The sequence below is a fragment of the Capsicum annuum genome, chromosome 2 (genome assembly GCF_002878395.1).
Source record: "Capsicum annuum cultivar UCD-10X-F1 chromosome 2, UCD10Xv1.1, whole genome shotgun sequence".
Taxonomy (NCBI): domain Eukaryota; kingdom Viridiplantae; phylum Streptophyta; class Magnoliopsida; order Solanales; family Solanaceae; genus Capsicum; species Capsicum annuum.
This window is the reverse complement of record NC_061112.1, coordinates 124900087-124922166: the sequence shown is the minus strand read 5'-3', so window position 1 is coordinate 124922166 and position 22080 is coordinate 124900087. Positions and strand designations below refer to the sequence as shown.

At 34.1% G+C, this 22080-nt stretch overlaps 2 protein-coding genes across 5 annotated transcripts; one reads left to right on the top strand and one right to left on the bottom strand.

Moving 5' to 3' along the window:
- Positions 1–1133: 1133 nt before the first annotated feature.
- LOC107859238 (CBL-interacting serine/threonine-protein kinase 20) lies at positions 1134–3271 on the top strand. Its single transcript, XM_016704168.2, has 2 exons — positions 1134–2028; positions 2137–3271. The coding sequence occupies exons 1-2, from the start codon at positions 1581–1583 to the stop codon at positions 3066–3068; spliced, it is 1380 nt and encodes a 459-aa protein (XP_016559654.2). The 5' UTR covers positions 1134–1580; the 3' UTR covers positions 3069–3271.
- Positions 3272–12101: 8830 nt separating this feature from the next.
- Positions 12102–17917, bottom strand: LOC107859239 (CBL-interacting serine/threonine-protein kinase 12). Of its 4 annotated transcripts, none has more exons than XR_001671338.2 (3): positions 16088–17917; positions 13060–13109; positions 12102–12486 (listed from the first exon to the last, which is right to left on the bottom strand). XR_001671338.2 is itself a non-coding variant. In XM_047406852.1 (3 exons), exon 2 carries the CDS (start codon positions 17536–17538, stop codon positions 16105–16107), a length of 1434 nt encoding a protein of 477 aa, XP_047262808.1. In that variant the 5' UTR covers positions 17539–17552; positions 17747–17917; the 3' UTR covers positions 12102–12486; positions 16088–16104. The 4 variants fall into 4 exon arrangements, 3 of the variants coding, with proteins under 3 accessions (XP_047262808.1, XP_016559655.2, XP_047262807.1); XM_047406852.1 differs by lacking the exon at positions 13060–13109 and having other exon boundaries at positions 16088–17552; positions 17747–17917; XM_016704169.2 differs by lacking the exon at positions 13060–13109 and having other exon boundaries at positions 16088–17916.
- Positions 17918–22080: the final 4163 nt, after the last annotated feature.

Sequence of the window (22080 nt, the reverse complement as noted above, 5' to 3'; positions counted from 1 at the left end):
ATCTCTATGTCACAAACTCAAAATCAATGGAAATAATACAACATGATTACACAAGATGCATTAACATTCACAAACAAAAACGATACTGAATGGGCTCCGATGTTTCTAGAAATAATTTTCTAAAATATGGACCTATCAGACATGAAAAATATTAGCAAGAAGCATGCACATGCCCCGAAAAGAGGAAACGAATTACAAAAATTCAACCACTAGAGTTGGTGTGGTGGTTCAGCACCTCATCCCTTAAGCAAGAGGTTGGAGGTTCGATTCCCATCTCTGGTGAATGGAGTTCCCTACCGCTTAGTGCGCTGACCGAGGAACGGAGGATTAGTCTCATGGCTGCCGGCTGTGGGGATACCTTGGAAAACAAAAAAAAAAATTACTAAAATTCATGGTTCTAGAGGTACATTTCATATCTTATAGATCTAGATACATGCATATGCATGTGGATAATTTCTATCACTACGTATGTACAATTAATAATGGCTATCAACTTGTTTCTCTCCGCCACTAACTTCGTAGCAGATATACCGTCACCAGGCAAGAAATGTGATTCACAATATATATTTATTATCCTCTTTTAAAATATTTTTTCAAACAAAAAATTGATAGATAATTAGAGCTGTATCTTAACTTAGATGAGATAAATCCAATTTCCGAAATAATAATCACCCCATATATATTAGTAAATATGACATATCAATAAGCAAACGAGTTACGGTGTAATCTTTGATTAATTTATAAGCTGTTTTTTTCACACCATCAAAGTAGAATAACCTCTTTAAATTGAATTTGTATTTATTAGACTAAAAATAACTAAAATGTAGAATAGAAAATTTCCATTTATTGTTGGAAGGTTATAAGTTTTTCGGCATGCAATTGTAACATTTCACTTGTATGACTAGGGGTGAAAGCTCTTGATTTTTTTATTTTTTTTTGTTTTAAAATATAACTACGTGAATTTGATTTAAAAAAATCAAAGTTATATAACCATTCATGACATGGACGACAATGTTGGAGAAGATTAATTAATATCAACTTAATTAACATTATGAGCAAGGCATGCATGTGGACCTCTGATAATTGCTTACATATAAGTTTGTCTTTTCATATATATATGATTGGTAGTTGAGGCATGGGAGAAAAAAAAGGAAAATGAGAGGTGAAAATTGAATCGTGCATCTTAGGGTATGTTCATATCTTAACTAACTTTCACCAATTTTCCCCTATGCATCAAACAAAATGTGATTATTGCATCAATATTGCATTATACTATGAGACTTTTTGTAGGCATTTCCTCTAACCCTGCCACAAATAAGGCAAGGTTTTAGGTCTTCTTTTCCCTTTGTCTCTCCTCCATATACCTTTAAACTTTCAATGTTACAAGTTCTTCAAGTGAATAAAAAGAGCTTCTTAATCCATACAACAACGGCTATAACTACGCCTCCGTTCCAAACATAATGGGATTGGCTATATAAGTCCTCACTGATCACGAGGATATCTTGTTGTTAGGCGCAATGGCGGTGATTCCCGGACAATACTAATAAAATTGTGTCAATTGTATTGCCAATTTCTTCTCCATGATGACAACCAAGAATGAGAAGAAAGGCAATATTTTGATGCAAAAATATGAGATTGGGAAATTGCTTGGGCAAGGGACATTTGCCAAGGTCTACCATGCAAGAAATCTAAAAACAGGACTAAGTGTTGCCATTAAGGTGATTGACAAAGAGAAGGTGATGAAGGTTGGTCTAATTGATCAAACCAAACGTGAAATCTCTGTCATGAGGCTAATCAAACACCCAAATGTTGTCCAACTCTATGAGGTTATGGCTAGCAAATCAAAAATCTATTTTGCCATGGAATATGTTAGAGGTGGTGAGCTTTTCAACAAGGTTGCTAAAGGCAGGCTTAAAGAAGATGCTGCAAGGAAATACTTCCAACAATTAATTGCTGCAGTCGATTTTTGCCATAGCCGTCAGGTCTACCATCGCGATCTCAAGCCCGAAAATCTCCTCCTCGACGAAGGTGGTGATAAATTTTTGTGACCATTTCCTCTAAAAACTTTAGTCTGACATTTTTATTTACTTATTATTATGTCTTAATACAGCACGTACTTAATTATGTTTTCTTCAGGTGGCAACCTAAAAGTGACCGATTTCGGGCTTAGTGCATTGTTTGATTCCAAAAGGCAAGATGGTCTCCTCCACACAACATGTGGAACACCAGCCTATGTTGCACCAGAGGTGATCAACAAGAGAGGTTATGATGGTGAAAAGGCTGATATTTGGTCATGTGGTGTTGTTTTATTTGTCCTGTTAGCAGGTTATTTGCCATTCCATGACCAAAACCTTATGGAGATGTACAAAAAAATAAGCAAAGGGGAATTCAAATGTCCACAATGGTTCCCTCCTGAGGTAAGAAAGCTCCTCTCAAGGATTCTTGATCCAAATCCAGGCTCAAGAATCACCTTAGTTAAGCTCATGGAGAATTATTGGTTCAAGAAAGGTTTCAAACAAATTGATAAAACCCAAAATCCAGGGAAAGAAGTACGCGCATCGCCTTGCAGTGTTTTAGATATTCATGAGGACCATAATTCAGATGGAGAGGGATCTTCCAACCCCAAGAAAGATCAAAGCTCAACAATAACAATGAAGCCTACTTGCTTAAATGCATTTGACATCATTTCTCTTTCTCCTGGTTTCGATCTTTCTGGATTGTTCGAAGAGGAGAAAGAGAGAAGATCAGAAGCGCGATTCACCGCGAAAAAGCCAGCATCTATAATAGTGTCAAAATTGGAGGAAGTGGCATCAAATGAGAGTTTTAATGTGAAGAAAAAAGATGGGACAGTGACAATGCAAAGTATTAAACAAGGGAGAAAAGGGCAACTAGCAATTGATGCTGAGATTTTCGAAATTACGCCTTCTTTTCATGTTGTGGAAGTGAGTAAAAAATCAGGAGACACAATGGAATACAAGCAATTCTTTGATCAAGGCTTGAAGACTTCACTTAAAGATATTGTTTGGACATGGCAAGGTGGTGACCAGCAAGTTGAAAATCAAGAATGAAATTGATCATCTTTTTTTTGTATGTTATAATTAAAATTTTCATTTCTTTCTTGTCTGTATTTTTATTTTTGGGAGAGGGGTTATTGGAAATTGCTTGCATATCTATCTTGTATTTTCTTGTTTTTGATTGATTGGAGTATATTGTACAGATCTCAATTGAATGCAAGGGAAAAAAATGATGATGAAGCAAAGTTATCCTTTTATAGTAGTAGTACTTTTCTCTCTTGTGACCATTTATATATTTGAATAGAAGCAAGTATTTTAGTTAAATCTCTCAAATATATCTTATGGAAAGCTAAAAATAAATTTGTGAAAGACCACGAAACGAATCCACTAATTGTTTTACGACTTCAAAATACATAAAACAGACTTGTACAAATGACACAAGCAGCCAAATTCAGGAATCACTTTCCAAATAAAAATTGATCAATTGTGGCTTTCAGTAAAGAAGCACCACCACCAATATAATAGTATTTAAAAAATTATACCAGCATAGTGATGCATGACATCAGAAAAGCAGGTCAACAATGTTCAGTTTGTCCCACCAAAGAAAGAAATAGTATTATAAAAATTAAACGAATCATAGAGGGACCAGTCCTCCACTAAATTAAATTAAATTTAAAAAAAATACAGCTATATGAATTAAGAACCAGAAAACCACTAATTACAAATCATTTGCAAGAGTAAACATAGGAATTTACAAAATTCATGAACCTAAATCCCGGATCATTGTTCATCATTCATTAAAAGATATTATAGTTAAATCTCTCTAACTATAACGTTTGTCCCACATTGTTTGAAATATTATTGTAAAGAACGTAACACAACGTAACAACAACATACACGGTATATTCTCATAAAGTGGAGTCTGGGGAGCAGGGGCGGACCTATGTTATAATTTGGGATGCTCTGACACCCATTAAACTCGACGCGAAATAGGCATAATTACATAGAAAATATACGAAAATAGGTATAAAATATATAAAAGCACCCACTCAAACAAAAGTTGGTTGGGTGCACTGACATTTAGGTTGATCTTAAGGTGCTTCACTGGAAGTGGTGACGGGTTTGAACCTCATTGAGCTCATTTTTTATTTTTTTCAGCTTTTAAATTTTTTTAAGCATCCACTATCCTTAAATTTTGGATCTATCACTGTTGGGGAGGATAGAGTATATATAGTTCATACCACTACCTCGAATGAAGTAGAAAGGTTATTTTCGATAGACCCCCGACTCATGAGAGATAACAGATATAACAAAAACATAGAAGCAAACAACAAACAAGGGGTGGCACACCGCCAGCTACTAATTAAAAAATACAAGACACCCACAAAGTAATATTTATAAACAGGGAGAAAATGGTTTGTTACTCCCCCAACCTTTAGTCGAAATCTCAACTACACACTCAACCTTTTAATGTGACATATTACCCCCCTGAACTTATTTTTACCGAATTTATTACCCCCCAGTTGCTGACGTGTCACTGGACGTGACTACACGCGCCCATAGGCACATCAGCTGACTTTTTTTCACTTTGAAATCATTATTTTTTTATTGCCACATCATTATTTTTAATAAATATTATTTTTTCTTAATAAATATTGGCATGTCATGTCTTCTTCTTTTCTTTTCCAAAACAAAAGTTGAGAACTCATTAATGGAGTTCTTCATCTTCCTCATTAATGGATTTTTCCGAAACCAAGAAATTCTTTTTGCTCCGAAACCGAAATCAAGAAACGCTTGAACTAAGAAAACAATAAGAGTTCTCCGATTAATGAATTCTTGAATGAGGAAGATGGGGAACTCCGATTCAAAAAACTTGAAAAGAAATAACTTGAATTCTTGAATGAGGAGATGAGGAAGATGATAAATTAATCTTGAATGCCATTGATTAGTTTTTGTATGCTATTGAAGAAGAAATGTCATTGAACCCGAATTAACTTGAAAAAATTTAAGAACTTGGGTGTTTGAGGAGTCAAGATTATATTTTGGCTCTATTGAGTAGTCAAGATTAGACGCAACAGGAGCAAAAGCATTGGGAGTTTCCCTATAAGTTGTCTGTTCAACTGAATCGTCTGCCCAATCAAAATTGATTTCACAATATGGAATATAGCCATCATCCTCAGCTCGTGGAAACATGTTTAAAAGAAGAGAAAAGTCATCGTTTTTTCTAGATTGCTGTTGAACTTCATGCAAAACCACCTTATCCAGCTCAAAATGTCTAGCTGCATCCTCCATGCCCAATATATCTTCCCTTAGGCAAAAGATTCTACTGCTGCCACAAGGGAAATCAAGTGACCTAGGATCTGATGAACAATAGTCATTCAACAAATCATCAATTTCAATAAGCATTGCCAATATAATTAGACAAGAAAAAGAAAGATAAGGTTCTTGGAAGAAGAAGAAGAAGAAGAAGAAGAAGAAGAAGAAAGGAAGAAAAATAATAATTAAAATGGAAAATGGGGAAGAAAAACGGAAATAATAAAGTTAAATTATTTTTTTTTAGAGTAAAAAAATAAAAAATGACGTGGCAATGATGTAGCATGATGTGGCGGCGCGTGCATCACACCATATTTGCAATGACTGATTGTCAGTTTTGGGGGTGTAATAATTTCACTTTAAAATAGTTCAGGGAGATAATAATTCCACTTTAAATTAGTTCAGAGGGGTAATAGGTCACATTAAAAGGTTGAGTGTGTAGTTGAGATTTCGATTAAAGGTTGGGGGGTAACACCAAAACATCATGAACAAGAGGCTTCAAGACACTACAGACACCAATCCAAATAGAGCACTCATTTCTACTATTCCGAACATACTCCTACCCACTAGGCCTCCATCCTAATCCGCTTCCTCCACATATTCATAGTGTTTGTACATTTGTATGTCGAGTTACCTATCTATCTATCTATCTATGTATTTCATTGTTGTTGTTGTTCATTTTCGGGTTTTGGTCTCCCAAAATTGAAACTTTGTGTTCTTCTTGTTCTTGTGCTTCTGTTGTTAATCTAGTTTGTTGGATCACTGATTTCAGAGGTATTGAATACCTTAATATCTTGTTGTTATTGTGTTTTAGTTGTTGTAATGAATCCGAGAGTGATCACCAAAGGGGTCCTCGGCTCTTCAAACTTGTGGACTATTTTGGTGTTTGTTTTGTGTCTTCTTTGTCGATCTTGTATTACAGCCTAATCATTTCCCTCCAATATTTATTTGGCCTATCTCTCCCCCGTCTAAAACTATTCATAGCCAATCTCTCACACTTTCGAACTGGAGCATCTGCGTCCCTTCTCTACAACTGCATTCATTTCTACCCTAAGTTGAGATTGTAGAAACAAAGTTAGAACGAATTTAACAGGTTCAACTAAACTTATGCTTTTTACTCGATTTATAAATATAAATACAAAAAAGATATATTATGTTTGTCAAATATAAATTTTGGAAAAAGAAAGTAATAAACACTCACTGGGCAAAAACATTAGACCTATCACTAAAGAACCAAAGATAATTTAGTAGAAAATTCAAAACAAATATTTCTCCGGAAAAAAAAACAAATTATAATAGCAAATAGTACTAAGATTAATTATCAACTTTGAAATTGTTATGAAATATAAAGTAAGAACAACAAGAATAAATAAAGAGAGAAGAAGGAAACTTCTTTATTTCTCTTGAGGGATTAAAGATCATCTTAATTGATAATATAATGAATAAAACCCCTTTATTAATAGGGAAAAATACTCCTAGTTTCTGACTAAAAGACAGATACTTCAAATCCTGATAGATATCAACTAGATTTTGATAGATATTTACTGTAATATAAATATATTTATAACACTCTCCTTTGAATATCTAGATAGATAAATGTGTCTCGTTAAAACCTTACTAAAAAAACCCAGGGGGGGGAAAACCTAGTGAAGAAAAAAGAGTACACATCTCTAACAATACACATATAGGATGCCTCATTAAAAACCTTACAAGAAAACTCAGTGGGACAAAACCTCGTAAGAAAAAAAAAGTACAATGCATATTAACTCCCCCTAAAGAGAACATCCTTGAACAATTGCATCCCGATCTTGTGCACCATCTTCTTGAAAGTTTCAATTGGAGGAGACTTGGTGAATAAATCAGCCATATTCTTACTTGAACGAATCTGCTGCACATTCATATCACCATTCTTTTGTAGCTCATGTATGTAGAAAAGCTTTGATGAAGTGTGCTTCATTCTATCACCTTTTATGAATCCTCCATTAAGATGTGCTATGCATACTACATTATCTCTGTATAAGATTGTGGGTAGATTGTCACATTTCAAACTATATTTTTCTCGAATGAGATGTATCATGGATCTCAACCATATACATTTTCGAATTGCTTCATGAATAGCTGTTATCTCAGTATGATTCGATGAAGTGACTAGATAGACTCTTTTGTATATCTCTAAGATATGACAGTACTTCCACATGTGAACACATAGCCTGTTTGAGACCGAGCTTTATGCGGGTCAGATAAGCACCCAACATCAACATAGCCAACAAGATAGGGACTGCAAGCTTTAGAATAAAGTAAGCTCATGTCTTTTATCCCATTTTGATGTCTCCTATTAGGAACCAAAATATACCTTGCTAACAAAATAACCGAAAGGCTATATCATGCCTTGTAGTATTTGCAAAATACATTAGTACACCAATTGGACTAAGATATGGTACTTCAGGACCAATCCAATTCGGTATGTTTCTCATTTCAACAAATAATCTTATTGCTTTTGAAAACTCTCCAAGAGTTTCAATAATTTTCAAACCATCAATTTATCCCTTATAAGGATAATAAACAAGTGTTCCATAAACTTTATATGCTTCAAACATTTTTGAATCCTTTAGGGATTTTCATATAGATTATTGTCAAGTGACAATATCCAACATATCAAGTGTGACATCTTCAAGTGTCTGAACTGCAAATCAAATAAGTTTTACGCTTACCAAAATGCATCCTTTTAGGTCACTTGATAAATGTTTCTACGCCAGCATGCTTAAATAAACGTAGAATTTGGATCCTCGTAATCTTTCACAATATTGTATCAAAGATAATGATGATATATCATTTTGTATCGGTTCACATTTTGACATAACACTTTGAGATCTCATCACTTCATTATTTTCAGGTACCTAAACATCTCATAAGGTTTCATGAAGTGTTATGCCGTAGGCTCTTCAAGAGCACATTGCCTTCTTATTATGATTATTTGCTCCTTGTTTTTCAAAGATTATTTTATTTGGAACCGATTGGTCTACCATGCTTCACGCATGCGTGGACTTTGTCCTTTAGGGACACAAAATATGAGCACTTGCAGCTTAATATGAGATGCTTTTGGCATTTGACTTGAATTATCTTTTGAAGAGGATCTTATGATAATTCCTAACATACTTCATAGTTGCTTATAATATCCCCCTTATGTTAGGAAAGCTAACATACATCCTCCATCTTCTTTGAGGAATCCATCTTTATGCATCATGGTATATTCATTAATCGTATACCGCACATCAAAATTATTAGATAGAATAATTGGTTCCTGACCTTAAACCAATTGAAAAGGAAGAAATAATTATAATTTATTGGTCTAATGCATGAAAGTCTTATTGCATGCAACATATTGTATTTCAGACCAACACATGAAGTTTTGTTCTCATCAGCAATGGCTTAGCTATTTATTGAAGGCATTCAATGCCAAATCATTTTTATCAAGATGAATTGTCTTGATTGCAAAATCTGAAAGTTATGCTCTTAACTCAATTTTATTGAGCAAGCAACTTTATGAATGTCAAACTAAAGGTTGACAATAAATGTACATGTGATTATCTTATTGATGTATCTTTTCAACATATCACATGAAAGGTGAATGGGCTCTTATTCACCTTTTATATTTTTCAGATTTTGAGGGATCCAATCCAATAATTAGTTGGTCCAACCAACTTATCATGAGAACAAACAACATGAATAATTCTTGAAGAATTTTTTAGTTCTTCATTACATGTCCTATACTCAATATGTACGTCTTCGGGATGTCATAATCATTCATGTCAACTTATGAACTTTTATTCTAGCAAACTCCAAGTTTACCATGACATGTACCTTTTTACTTTAGTACATTTCAAATTCAGTATAGCATGAATAAATTTAAGATTTACTACTTTAGAAGTAGATTTCAAAATAACTCTTCTCGATTATTCTGCCTCACTCGGAGGTGAGTTGTGAAGTCATCAAAATCAAGTTCACATTTGTTAATAAGTTTCACTAAATATCATCACATTCACCCAGGAAATGGATCTATGCTTATAACAATTGAAATTTTCATTCTAAAGTCTATCAAATTGATAGCTTATAATTACCTCTTTTATGATATTGCTACTTCAGGAGCAAATCGAGGCATACATATGATCTAGAGAATTTTTCTCTAACATATCTTATGATCATAATACGCGTGTAAGAATATCATCACTTTTGATGATCATTATCATATTTCCCCTCCACGCGTATATTCGTGCATTCAATCACTTGTTTTCTTTCAGACATATTATGCACTGCTATCATATACACTTCAAGAATGAAGTAAGTTGTCATATTTCAGACTTATCATATATTGCTACCACATTCACTTCATGGAATGGAGCATATTCAATGAGACATATTTCATGACTTTTCATTAAAAACACATTATTTTGCCTTAGCCATCATAATATCATCAATATGGTGCATTGAGATTCAAACTCAATGTTTTACCGATATAAATGCGTCTAAGGCATAAATTGATGAGACTTAAACCCAATATATTATCATCCCTTTTGATAATATTGTTCTTGAAAATAAATTTAAAATATAAATGGTTCCAAACCAATTATTTTTCCTCAAATCCAACAATAATTATATTATTAGTAGTAAAAGACGAATAACATAAAGAATTACTAACCTTGAAATTACTTGTTCTTGAGGAATAAATTTAAAACTTCCAAACCAATTATTTTTCCTCAAATCCAACAATAATTATATTATTAGTAACAAAAGACGAATAACATAAGAAATTATTAATCTTGAAATTACTTTAGATTTATAATCCCACCTTGTTTGGCAGAGTGTCGTGTTGATAACGTGTAAAAATAACTAAATAATAAAGAAGAAGAATAGAGAAAGCAATTCTTATTTTTCTTGAGGATGATGATTGATAAAACAATGAATAAAACTCCTGGAAAAAATACTCCTAGTTTCTGACTAAAACACAGATACTTCACATCTTGATAGATATCAAATATATCTTGATAAACATTCACTGTAATATAAATACATTTATAACTGAAATATTATATTGAGAATTGTTTTGCGTAATTATAGGAGGCAAAATTTTTCTTTAAAAAAAAAAAAAAACTAATGAATTGATGGTAAGAGATACGATGTGCATAGATCGGCTGAAGATATTTTTGTTAACCGTCATGTAGATCTTCTTTTACAGATGTTCCAAAAAGATAAAGACACCTATATGAAATGCTAAAGGTGAAAAAACAAATTAATTTATTACTAAAACCAATGGAATTGTAGAACATAAAACTAATGACAAACTAATTTGTTTGTCTCACATGCTAATTATGTGCAAATTATAGTGCAGGAATAGTTTATACGATGAATCAAATAAGATCAGTTGTCTCTGCATGTATATATTACTTATATATTGTTAATATATGTAGTTTTAGTTTACAGCCATTGTATAATATAATGGATAAATTCATATTGGTATCAGTAATACGGCTTTTGATTCCATGATTGAACCTCGAATGTAGGGCTGGACATAAAATATCGAAAACTGAATTACCTAATTGAATTAAAAAATTTGGTAATTGGTATTCAGTAGTTTGGGATTTGGTATGATATTTAGGAGTAAAATTTTAACATTTCGGTATTCGGGATTAGGTTTGGGTCAAGATATTAATACCGTTTGGTATTCGGTATTTACCGAATATCAAATTATATATATATATATATATATATATATATATATATATATATATAAATGTAACCAACCTAATAGACAATAGTATTAGTGATTCCAAAAAATCTCTTGAAACTTGGTAATATATACGTAAAAAGAAACAAAAAGAATATTAAATAAGGTTTCTATTAAATATATTCTTTGAAGTTTAAACGTATATTTGCACTTCTCCAACTTTAATATGGTAAAACCAAATACCGTACCGAACCGAAGTTTAATTTACCGATTTCCGAATTATCGAACCGATGTTCATAAGTATGGTATTCGGTATCTATGTTTAAATACCGATTACCGAACCCGAACTTTGAAAATACCGAACCGAACACCGAATTCCCACCCCTACTCACATGTACCATCTTTGAACAACTTTAATTATCCACTTTTGATTTAACACACATTTAAGAAACAATAAATAATAAGAATAATTTTACTATATCAGTTTTTGAAAACTGTATTAGATAATGAATACTCTGGTGTTTAATAGCAAAGATAAAATAGACACAAATGGGTAAATAATTCATTGATTTTTCAAATTGGACAAGTATTGTTGAACGTCTATTTTTAGTACGATAACGGAGAGTATTAATTATACACAAGTTGCAAGTTGCAATATCAAGATTTGGTAGTGAAAACCAAATGATGTACAAGTAATTTGAGTATAACCTTGAGATTAAATTTCCTTAATTGTACAAATGAAACAACTTAGACGCCTTAGCGCATATAACAAATCATTCTAGCAAGTTATGCAGAGATTAGTAAAACGAGTTCCAGAAGGAAATCAGTTCTCTCTAGCTTACCATTCGTAAATTAGTAAAGAATTCTAAGGTGAACCATAAGATTCGCATATAACAAAACTAGATACCAATAGCCCCCACAAAATAAAAATAAGACCAAAAATAGATCCTTTGAATCTAACATGCAGAAAGTTGGCAAGAGAACAAAAGTTTGATAGCAACAGCCAGCAATAACATAGTGAAACTGCCGTCTGTCAATCATTCACTACACAATGGTCCAGAAATAAATTATTTTATTTTTTTCTATGGTCCAGAAACATACATTATAAACAAAGTCATCATATAATTTCACCCACTTTCATTATTCCTTTATGCCATTTTCAAAATTCTCTCTTTCACTTCTAGGCATAAGGATAGCATCAACTAACTACAGTTGTACCAGCGAAACAGGAGTTTTTTCGCTACAACTACCAGTTCCATACACAGACTGCTAATATACAATTAGACGGAATTGAACTGGTGAAATCTTGATCTCAAACACCAGCTCGTGACATGAAGGGCTTATTGGCATGGGTTTCTGCTTTTTGGTATTCAGGAACTCTCCGCCATTTGGAAGCCTCACGAATAATTCCACCAGTCATTAGACATCGACAGTTACCTACCAAACATGGAACAAACAGACTAACTAATTAAGAGTATGAATGATGGTCTAGTTTTGTTTGGCATCCCATGATATGATATCACATCATTCGAACCTGCTGGCCAATGCAATCACACAGATCTATATTCCAATTTGACTCAGAGCAATAAGTGAAGACACTAAAGAACTTGAAAAGAGAGCAAAAAATAAGCACCAATTATTTCTGATGGAACTTTAATAGATCTAAGCAGCATCTAAGATAGTTCATATACATTCAAAATCGCCAGCCAACAAAGAGCTATATTTTTACTACCTCACTGCCTGTTCCGATTATCAGATATGTAAGCATCATACCAATAGTAAGAAACCGATATAGTTAAGGAAGGACAGATATTAGACATAAGAAACAGAAGGGTGCTAGATGAGTTGATTGCATCATCAACACTCAAGTGCTTATTCAAAGTACATAAATAGATGTGTGATCAATTAATAGGCCGATTAATAGATTATATTAAAAAAATCGCAAGTGGCCAAATACAGGCAACCAGGTGCAAACTACAAATTTGAGCAATTACGTCGTTCAGTACGTACCACTATAAAATATTTAGTTAAGTATACCAAGCATCATAGAGATGAATGACCTGTCCATAATAAGAAAAGAATGTGTCATTCTTTTATATGAGAAAGGTTGGTCAACAATGTTGAATTGGCATAACCAAGAAAAGATTATAAAAAGGGAAAGAACCAGAAAGGACTAGTCCTTCACCAATTTTAAACCAACCATCAGGATGCTCATTTTTAACATAATAAGGACCGGAAGACCACTATGACACAGCATAACAGACTTGGCATATGCAAGCAGTAAACATAAGAAGTGACACTGATATGCATCCAGGATCTTGCATAATATTTACATCAGCAAAAAATAATCCCCTACTGGTGAAACAATAGGACTATCACTAATAAGAGATCATCCAAAACCACTTTTGTTCTGTTAAGGTAACATGAAATATTATCACCACATCAGCCAGAAGGTGCCTCAAAAAGTTAGAACATGCTAGTCAAATTGAAAGCATACTCGACTCGTGCGAGTGTAATTAAGTTTCCAGCACATGGATAAATTCCAAAGTCCCCTTTCTTCAAATTAAATATTTGCACCACACAAAGGAAAGTTTATACCTACTAAAAGCATAATGGCAGAACCGTTCTCTCTGAATATCTAATTCCCCATTAGACAAAATCAAGCAATATGTGCCTATTGACACTATCTCCAGCTATGTCAGTGTATTAAGTGCTTGCCTTTAACGGAAACTAATTACTCTCCAGGGAGCAATTTTATCCAAATCCATTTTCCAGCTAGGATTACATGAGATTTTTTGGCTCTTTCCGATTTTGGTTTAGTTCTAGCTAGAGCCACTCTTACCATCAAAGCACAAGTCATCCCACGTTTTCTCTAATTCCTTCGTTCCGCTGTACTCTTGAATTATGACTACAGATTTAGGCACTCTACACCGACACATAAAGTGTCTAAAACATTCACACAAATAAAACCGATCAGGACAAACTAAAATGAAAGAAAACCCAAATTTTTTAGAACCCCTTTCAGTAAAAGCGCAAAAGATAAAGAGTTTTGGCTGGAAGCAAAAGAATAGTTTTATCCTCAAATTGAAAGTTATAGTAGCATAAGGCAGAGTTACCTCAGTCGGATGTTTTGACTTAGTTGCTCTGTGCTCAGACGTACCTAAACTTATCAAAGGTTAAAGACAAACATTTGATTGTCTGGCTAGTTGTACTTTGGAGCTATCAAAGAAAGGTTCTTCTTTTGATGAAGATCTACTAATGCAAGTATAATGAAGTGAAGGGGAAACTCCAGATTGACCTAGAAAACTAGCATGCAGAATAAGTGAACAGTTAATGACAAGTGATTATAAGGTTTTTTGGATTAAGCTTGACAGGTCACATCCTCAAGTAAATCTATAAGAGCCATGATCCGAATTCCAATCATCAAGGTTCCGTTGACCTTGATCAACTTGGCAATACTCTTACGAGAAGAAACAGATTACAGTTCATGATTGGTTCCAATTTCTATACGACCAATCCAGACACGACCTAAGTTTCGCGAACTCTTCATTTTTGCTGCAGCACCCATGTCGACACGAGGCAGGTGCAGGTACAGGATACGTGTGGAATTCCGTTAACCCACATCGGATACTTTGAGCAGACTCCGTGGTCAAATTTGGAGGAAAATTGATATTTTTATTTCTCAAAATAAAAGATAAAGTAGATCTAAGCCATAGGAATTGGCACACCTTCAATATTATAGTCCTTTTGTCTCCTTTTTAACTTTTCCTCCATGTCAATATTCGTTGTTTCATGTTTCAGGCTAAACAGAGAGAAACTAAGAATTCAAGTTGTTGCATTCCGACTCCTGGTAAACAGTATCAATGATCAGTAAGAAGAGTTGGTGGACGGCCTTGAATGACTTTCTTTTTCTATTTTTGAGGGAAATAACCATAAAACTTGAAAGAAGAAGTTGGCGTCTTCGGGAAGATGACCTACAAGATCTTTCAATATTTAGAATAGCTCTATTATATAATTATAGATTTCTTTAGCCGAATCTCAGCACCCATATACATGCCGGGATCCGCATCCCCGAATCTTAAAATTTAAATTTTGCCGAATCCGATCCTTGGATTTGCATCTATGTCGGATACCCGCACCCAAGTTCGAGAAAATTAGGACACGACAACCTAAACAAAGTAAACGAACAGAAAAAAATGGAAAACCTAAATTCTCTTTATTTTCTCATTATATATTGAAGTCCATATGGGCCCGGAGGAAGGACCGGACAAATTTTGAGTAGTTAAAAGATAAAGGCGGTCCTGTGCACGAAGAAGCCCGCATCCACGCTAGGTTTGACGAAGGGCCGCACCCAAGGGGTGTGATGTAAGCAACCTGACCTAACACAATCATCAAAACTGATTCCATGGCTCAACCCCATGAGCTAAAGGAATTATTGTTGCTCAAACCCCCATTATGAGTAGTTAATCAAATATTTGCCAAAATTATTGTGCAGATGTGATTACCATAAATTGCTCTTAGTTTATAAATGCTTCATGCAGTACAACCAATGGCAACTGCCTGATAGTGTGTCCATACTAACTAGAGAAAGTTACACAAAACAAGAGCATTCAACCATATTGCATCCACAACCTATGGGACAGGATAGCTGGTCTTAAAGGATTGAGAAGCCCAATCTGTAATACAGCACTTCCTTCAGTGAAGTCGAGAAGCTCAGTCTATGACTTCGCACCTCCACAAGCTACAGACTACCACAGCTAAGGATTTGCTCATGGGAATAGCGTGCCGAATCTATATTTAGTGTCAGAAAATTACTAAAAACAGGAAATGAAAGGAAATTGAGAAACAAGTCGATCTTGACACACTGATGTGTTCATTTCTTAGAAAACTTAATATAACATCCCACAATAAGAACAGAAATTACAATATCTGACAACCTTTGAAAGTTAGCTAATAACAGATGCAAAAGTGCAAAGAACACAAAGTGCTACCTATACAGATGCACCTAAAGATATTAAAAAGAAAGAGAAGAGCTTACCCCTTTCCCTTATCTCTCTACTCAGTATCTGACGGCAAATGTGATGAATCAACAGGGCGTCCAACTTCAAGCGTTAAATTCTGTAACCCTGGCTTCAATTCCCTGTTGTAAAACTCCTCATACTCCACCCTATCTCCTCCTTTCTTCTTCACCTCAACAACTCTTAACGATGGCGTCAACTCAAATATCTCAGCTGCAACGGTCAAAGGCCCCTTCGCACCCTCCTTAGACCCCTCTAAATTCACTTTACAATCCTTCTTCCTTACTGCAAAGCTCACAACTTTAGCAATTTCCTCCAACTTACTTATGATCTTGGGCACGGGAGCCCCCGATACAAACCTTGCCCCATCTCCTCCCTCCTCAAACAAACCGGACAAATCAAAGCCACGGGAAAATGAAATGATATCAAATGCATTCAAACTAGCTGGCCTAGGCAAACTAGCCGACCTCCTCCTTATCTCCATTTCAGATTCAGACTCTGATAGATCTGATCTATCAGACGAATAATCAACTCCGCCATATTCATCATCATTTATACTACACAACTTATCATCCTCAATATAAAATTTGACATGTTTAAAACCCTTCTTGAACCACCTATTATTCATAATCTCCTGAATGGTAATCCTTTTTTCAGGATTTATATCAAGAAGGTGCTTCAAAAACCGAGTTAACTCAGGCGAAAACCATCTAGGACATCTAAATTCACCCTTATATATCTTCTTATACATAGCCATAACATTCTGATCATGAAAAGGCAAATACCCTGCCATTAACACAAAGAGTATCACCCCACATGACCAAATATCAACCTTGGCTGCATCATAACCCTTTCTAGCTAACACCTCCGGCGCCACATAAGCCGGGGTACCACAGAAAGTATGGAACAACCCATCTTGCTTTATCTGTTCCGAAATAGCACTAAGCCCAAAATCAGAAACCTTAACGTTCCCATCTTCATCCAACAGTATGTTCTCAGGCTTTAAGTCCCTATGGTAAACACCACGAGCATGACAAAAAGCAACAGCAGAAACCAACTGCTGGAAATACTTCCTAGCAACTTCTTCCTTAAGCCTACCTTTGGCAACCTTATTGAAGAGCTCACCGCCTTTAACAAACTCCATAACAAAGTAAATCTTCGACTTTGTAGCCATAACTTCGTACAATTCAACTATATTCGGATGCCTAACCCTCTTGAGTATCGAGATCTCACGTTTTATGTGATCAATAAGACCCACTTTCAAGATCTTTTCTTTATCAATAACCTTTATCGCTGCACTCTCATTTGTCTTAACATTTCTAGCATGATACACCTTAGCAAACGTACCATGTCCTAGTAATTTCCCAATTTCATACCTCCCCAACAAAAGCCCCTGATTTTCCTTCTTGCTTAGACTCCTCGTCGGCGCTAGGCTGCTGCTGGTATCGCCGGCGGTAGCTGTGCCGGCCATGGATTCTTGCAAACCTATATAACACGTAAAAAGCTCAAATTTTTCCTAAATAAGAAGCAAATATAATCAAATGGGTGGTTCCAAGATTTTGCAAAAAAAAAAAAAAAGTAGTTTCAAGATTTGCGAAAAAGAAGGGAAAGGAAAAGGCCAAAAATATTATCAGAATGAGCTGAAAGTCGAGACTAAATAATGGAGAAATTCGCCATACAAATGGTGGGCTGTCGTGTAGTTAGAGATGTTGATGTTGTTGCTGTTGTTGTGTTTTTTTAAGCTATTTTTTAGGTTTCTGTAAAGGGAGGAAAAATGATTGTGTAGAGAGGTGTAATGTGTATTTATGTATACGCTGGAGCCATTATATTGGGTGGTGTAGGTTATTAACGTTAGGCGTATAAGGTTTTAACTTTTATATAAGGTTGTGGGGTGTTCAATAGCTGGAAAAGTAGTCAATTTAATCGTAAATTGGGATGCTGTGGTTGTAACTTGTATAGGAAAGGAGGGAAAAAGGGCGATTATATTTATATGTTTCATACTATTATTTTAAGCTTTAAAGCTAAATTGAAGTGAATTTATTTAATATTTTAATTTTAAATTAAATATTTGAGAATTATATAAAAAACATCATAGCTTGAAATCCTTTTCATATTAATAGAGTAGAAAATGCATTCTAAAATATTGGTTAAAATTTATGTAATTCGACTTTTGATCAGCACAACATGACAAGTAAAAGTGTGCAAACGGAGTTATAGTAAGAAATCCCTTTATCTTTTTCTACTTTTTAAGAAATAAAAAGAATGATGCTAGACTCACGTGATATACATGTGATTGCCTTTTACGTGGATGGACTTTATTGGATGTGAAAATAGATGGTATGTGCTTCTTTGAAGAAAAATTCTCCATGGAATATCCTATTTTTGGGTCCTAACTCCTAAGAAAGGAGTTTTAATTATTATTTTTTTGTTTTAAGAATTAACCTAAATAACGATTATTCAACCACTTAAATTTAAGACAGTAATTGTATCGGATAAAAAGAAGTTTTTATATGTGGTAGTGCGTAAGATGGACACATAGCGATAACTAAGGATAGCTAAGAAAGTGGATTCAATGAAATTAAGCGACCTCGAGAACATGACTAGGGAAGAATAATCTTAGGTAGTCATTGACCTAGAGAAATCATTATCATCGGGAAGAAGGCAGAAACTTGTGACTCGGATGTGAAAGGGCACGCGCCAATGATGTGGCGAGAAGGGACAAAGTGATGAATACGCTAGATATGATCGTACCATATCCTGATCAGGACAAAGAAATATTAGCTAGCACTATTAATAATAGGGGTACACGGGTTGAGTTGATTTGATTTTTTCATTAAGGAATTAATAAATCAATTATATCGCTATATTAAATCTATTACCAAAACCAAAATCAACAAGAAGTCAATTTTTTTCTGTTCTGATTTTAGTAGATTCTTTCGATTTTCTTGATTCTTTCGGTTTCTTCATTTTATTTATAATTACACTATAAATACAAGTATAATTAAATTATACAAGTTTTAAAAAATAAGACACTTGAGAAATTAAAAAACTACTAATAAATTAAAAAGAAAATACTACTAATAAATTTGATGCATACAAAGGAGCAAAAGTGCATTAACAATGCGCCTACAAACATTATGGGAAGAATACCAAATAAGAACTTTCGTAAAGATATCTTGTTTTATATTTCAATGACTAAGTTATGTGAATTCCCAATTGGAGTGACGGAAGAACTATTATTTACAAGTAGTATATTTAAACTAAGTTTAAAAATATTTATAAAGTAATTACAATTAATAACTTTTATGTTTTAAATCAAAATTATATATGTATTATGTCGGTTTAGTTTCCGTTAGACTTGAATTTTTTTATATAGATATAATCATTTTCTTTCAACACCAAATTAAATTATAAGTGGATTTCTTTTTTGATTTGACTTGATTCATCCGTTTGTTTGGCTCGGCAGTTTGACTTATACATCCCTAACTAACAATATTTTTACGTGAACAACAATCATAGATCATAGTATTTTAGGAATCAAGTAAAACGTTAACTTTTCTGTTAGATACCACATTACAGGCCTTTGTAACCCATAAATAGGAATTTTCACGCAATTATAAGATAATCTGATACTATAAGGAATACAATAACAATATATTAAATTCTTACGCTCCTAGTTTTTCTTCTTTTTTTTCTGCTAATTCTCTTCAACGTGACATTTATTTACAAGAGTAACCTCATGATATAAGCACAAGAAGCACCAAGAGCATAAGACATTGTGCAAGGTTCAAACTTCAAAATTGGAAAGTAATTGAAGACCTTTTGGAGCATTTTGAAGCATTGGTCAAGAGAAGAAAGGAAGAGGAGTTGTTACGCTCAAGAGGCGCCTCTCATTAAGGGCAAAGTGGACTTTATACACTACATTTGAATACTCAAGCGGGGCCCTTTTGTCTAGCGCTCATTAAGGACATTTGAGTCATTATCTTGTAATAGTATAAATAGACACCTTAGCTCTTATTTTCATTAGACTTTGATGAATTGAAATTGAGTATTACTGTCGTTTGATTTGAAAATGGTTATCCCGCGATAACTAATACCGGGATTAGTTATCCCGAGGATAACTTATCCCATCATGTATATGGGATAAGTTAGCCCGGGACTAAGAAAAAAATGGTGGGATAAGTTATCCCGGATTGGATTAATCCCTCCAACCAAACAAAAGAAAATGTGTTCTTTTATTTTATCCCGGGATAACCATTTTCAAACCAAACGACCCCGTGTAGTTTTCTCTTAGATTAGCTATAGGTCTTGGAAAAGACATTAGAATCAAGGTCAATCTTGTATTGGCATTTTGACAAAGAAAGGTGGTGCTTAAGGATTTGATCCCTTTGGTCCACCTAAGAATGAGGTTTAATCCAATATTGGTGTTGTGTGTCTTGGTGTTTGATACAACCCTTGATGCTATCCATTGGTGTTGGTGAGGGTCTCATTACCTATCCTTTATATTTATTGCATTTTCTTCTTCTCTTTTGTTGAATACGAAGTGTGTTTATGTTCTCTACTTCATCTTCTTTTCTTCTAAGTTAGTTTGTGTTGTTGTTATTTCGGATTCCAAGTGTTTAGTTGCTGGTTTTTGTGTTCTTTAGGTTTTGTTTTTGTATCACCTCAGATCCAAGGCTGAAAAAACACCAGATATGGTGCATACAAATATCATCAGGGGCTTAATGCTCCATACGCCTTACTTTGCTTAACTTATCTTCTTATTCTCATTTATTATTTGCTTTCACGAATAAATTGAACTGCTAAAAAATTGAATCTAGTGAGGTAAATCAAAATATTTATTCTTGACCTTGTGATATCCTAGCTAAGGATTAGAAATCCTACATTGAAAAATACATGAGAGATGTTATGTATATACATAAGCTTGTCTTACACCCAAGCAAAGTGTTTTAAAGCCGTGAGAATTTAGACGTAAAGCGAACAATATCACTAGTGATTGAGGAGGATTTTGTATCTTCATTTTCTCAAGTTTAATTGAATCAAGCTATTTTTTTTATTCAATGCCAACTTAATTGAATATGAGAGAAACCTGAGAAAATTTAATAGAACTAGTCAGAGTTTAGGTGCATAACAAGAATATAATCAATGATTTTGTAAAACTTTGAAATTTAATAGAACTAGTCAGAGTTTAGGTGCATAACAAGAATATAATCAATGATTTTGTAAAACTTTGACTTTAAAGAACAAGAAAAAAAATTTAAATATAGAAAAAAAAAATCATACCACAAATATGATTCAAATTGATGTCTCCCTTAGCCTCTGATGATATGGAAAAGAGGTATTGCACGACAAACACAAAAGTGATGATCCACCAACCACTTGAAACTTCTAGTGGTAAAATATATAAGGCAAACAACAAAAATTCCGACAATTTAGAGCTTAATTCCGATAATTCCGACACAGTACTCACCACAGAGTGCTCACCCGAAGGGCAGAGGCTGGTTGTGGCAGAGGGTGTAGCAGATGCGGATTTTCCTGGAGTTTTCAAAAAAAAAAAATATATCATCGGAGACTTAATGCTCCACACGCCTTATTTTGTTTAATTCATCGCCTTATCCTCATTTATTATTTGATTTCACGAATAAATTTAACTGCTAAAAAATAAACCTAACGAGGTAAATCAAAACACTTATTCTTGACCTTGTGAAAACCCCAACTTAGGATTAGACGTCCTACATTTTAAAAACAAAAGGAGAGATATATTAGTTATATAAGCATGCCTTACATTAAAGCGACACGTTTTAAAGCTGTGAGAGCCTAAATCCAAAGCGAATAATATCACTAGTGGTTGAAGCGTTGCAAATGATACCAGAGTCACTTTTGTGTCGGTCTCATCGATGTGGGCGAGAGTTCAAATTGAGTTTAGGCAAATTCTGATAAAACGGTTGGGCAAACATGTTAGGTATGTAAGTAAGCAGGTCTTCCATCCTAAAGACCCATTTTAAAGTTGTGA

Coding starts and splice junctions, on each gene's coding strand:
- LOC107859238 (XM_016704168.2), top strand. CDS start 1,581: ATGATGACAACCAAGAATGAGAAGAAAGGCAATATTTTGATGCAAAAA. Junction 2,029..2,136: donor AAATCTCCTCCTCGACGAAG/GTGGTGATAAAT, acceptor TGTTTTCTTCAG/GTGGCAACCTAAAAGTGACC.
- LOC107859239 (XM_047406852.1), bottom strand. CDS start 17,538: ATGGCCGGCACAGCTACCGCCGGCGATACCAGCAGCAGCCTAGCGCCG.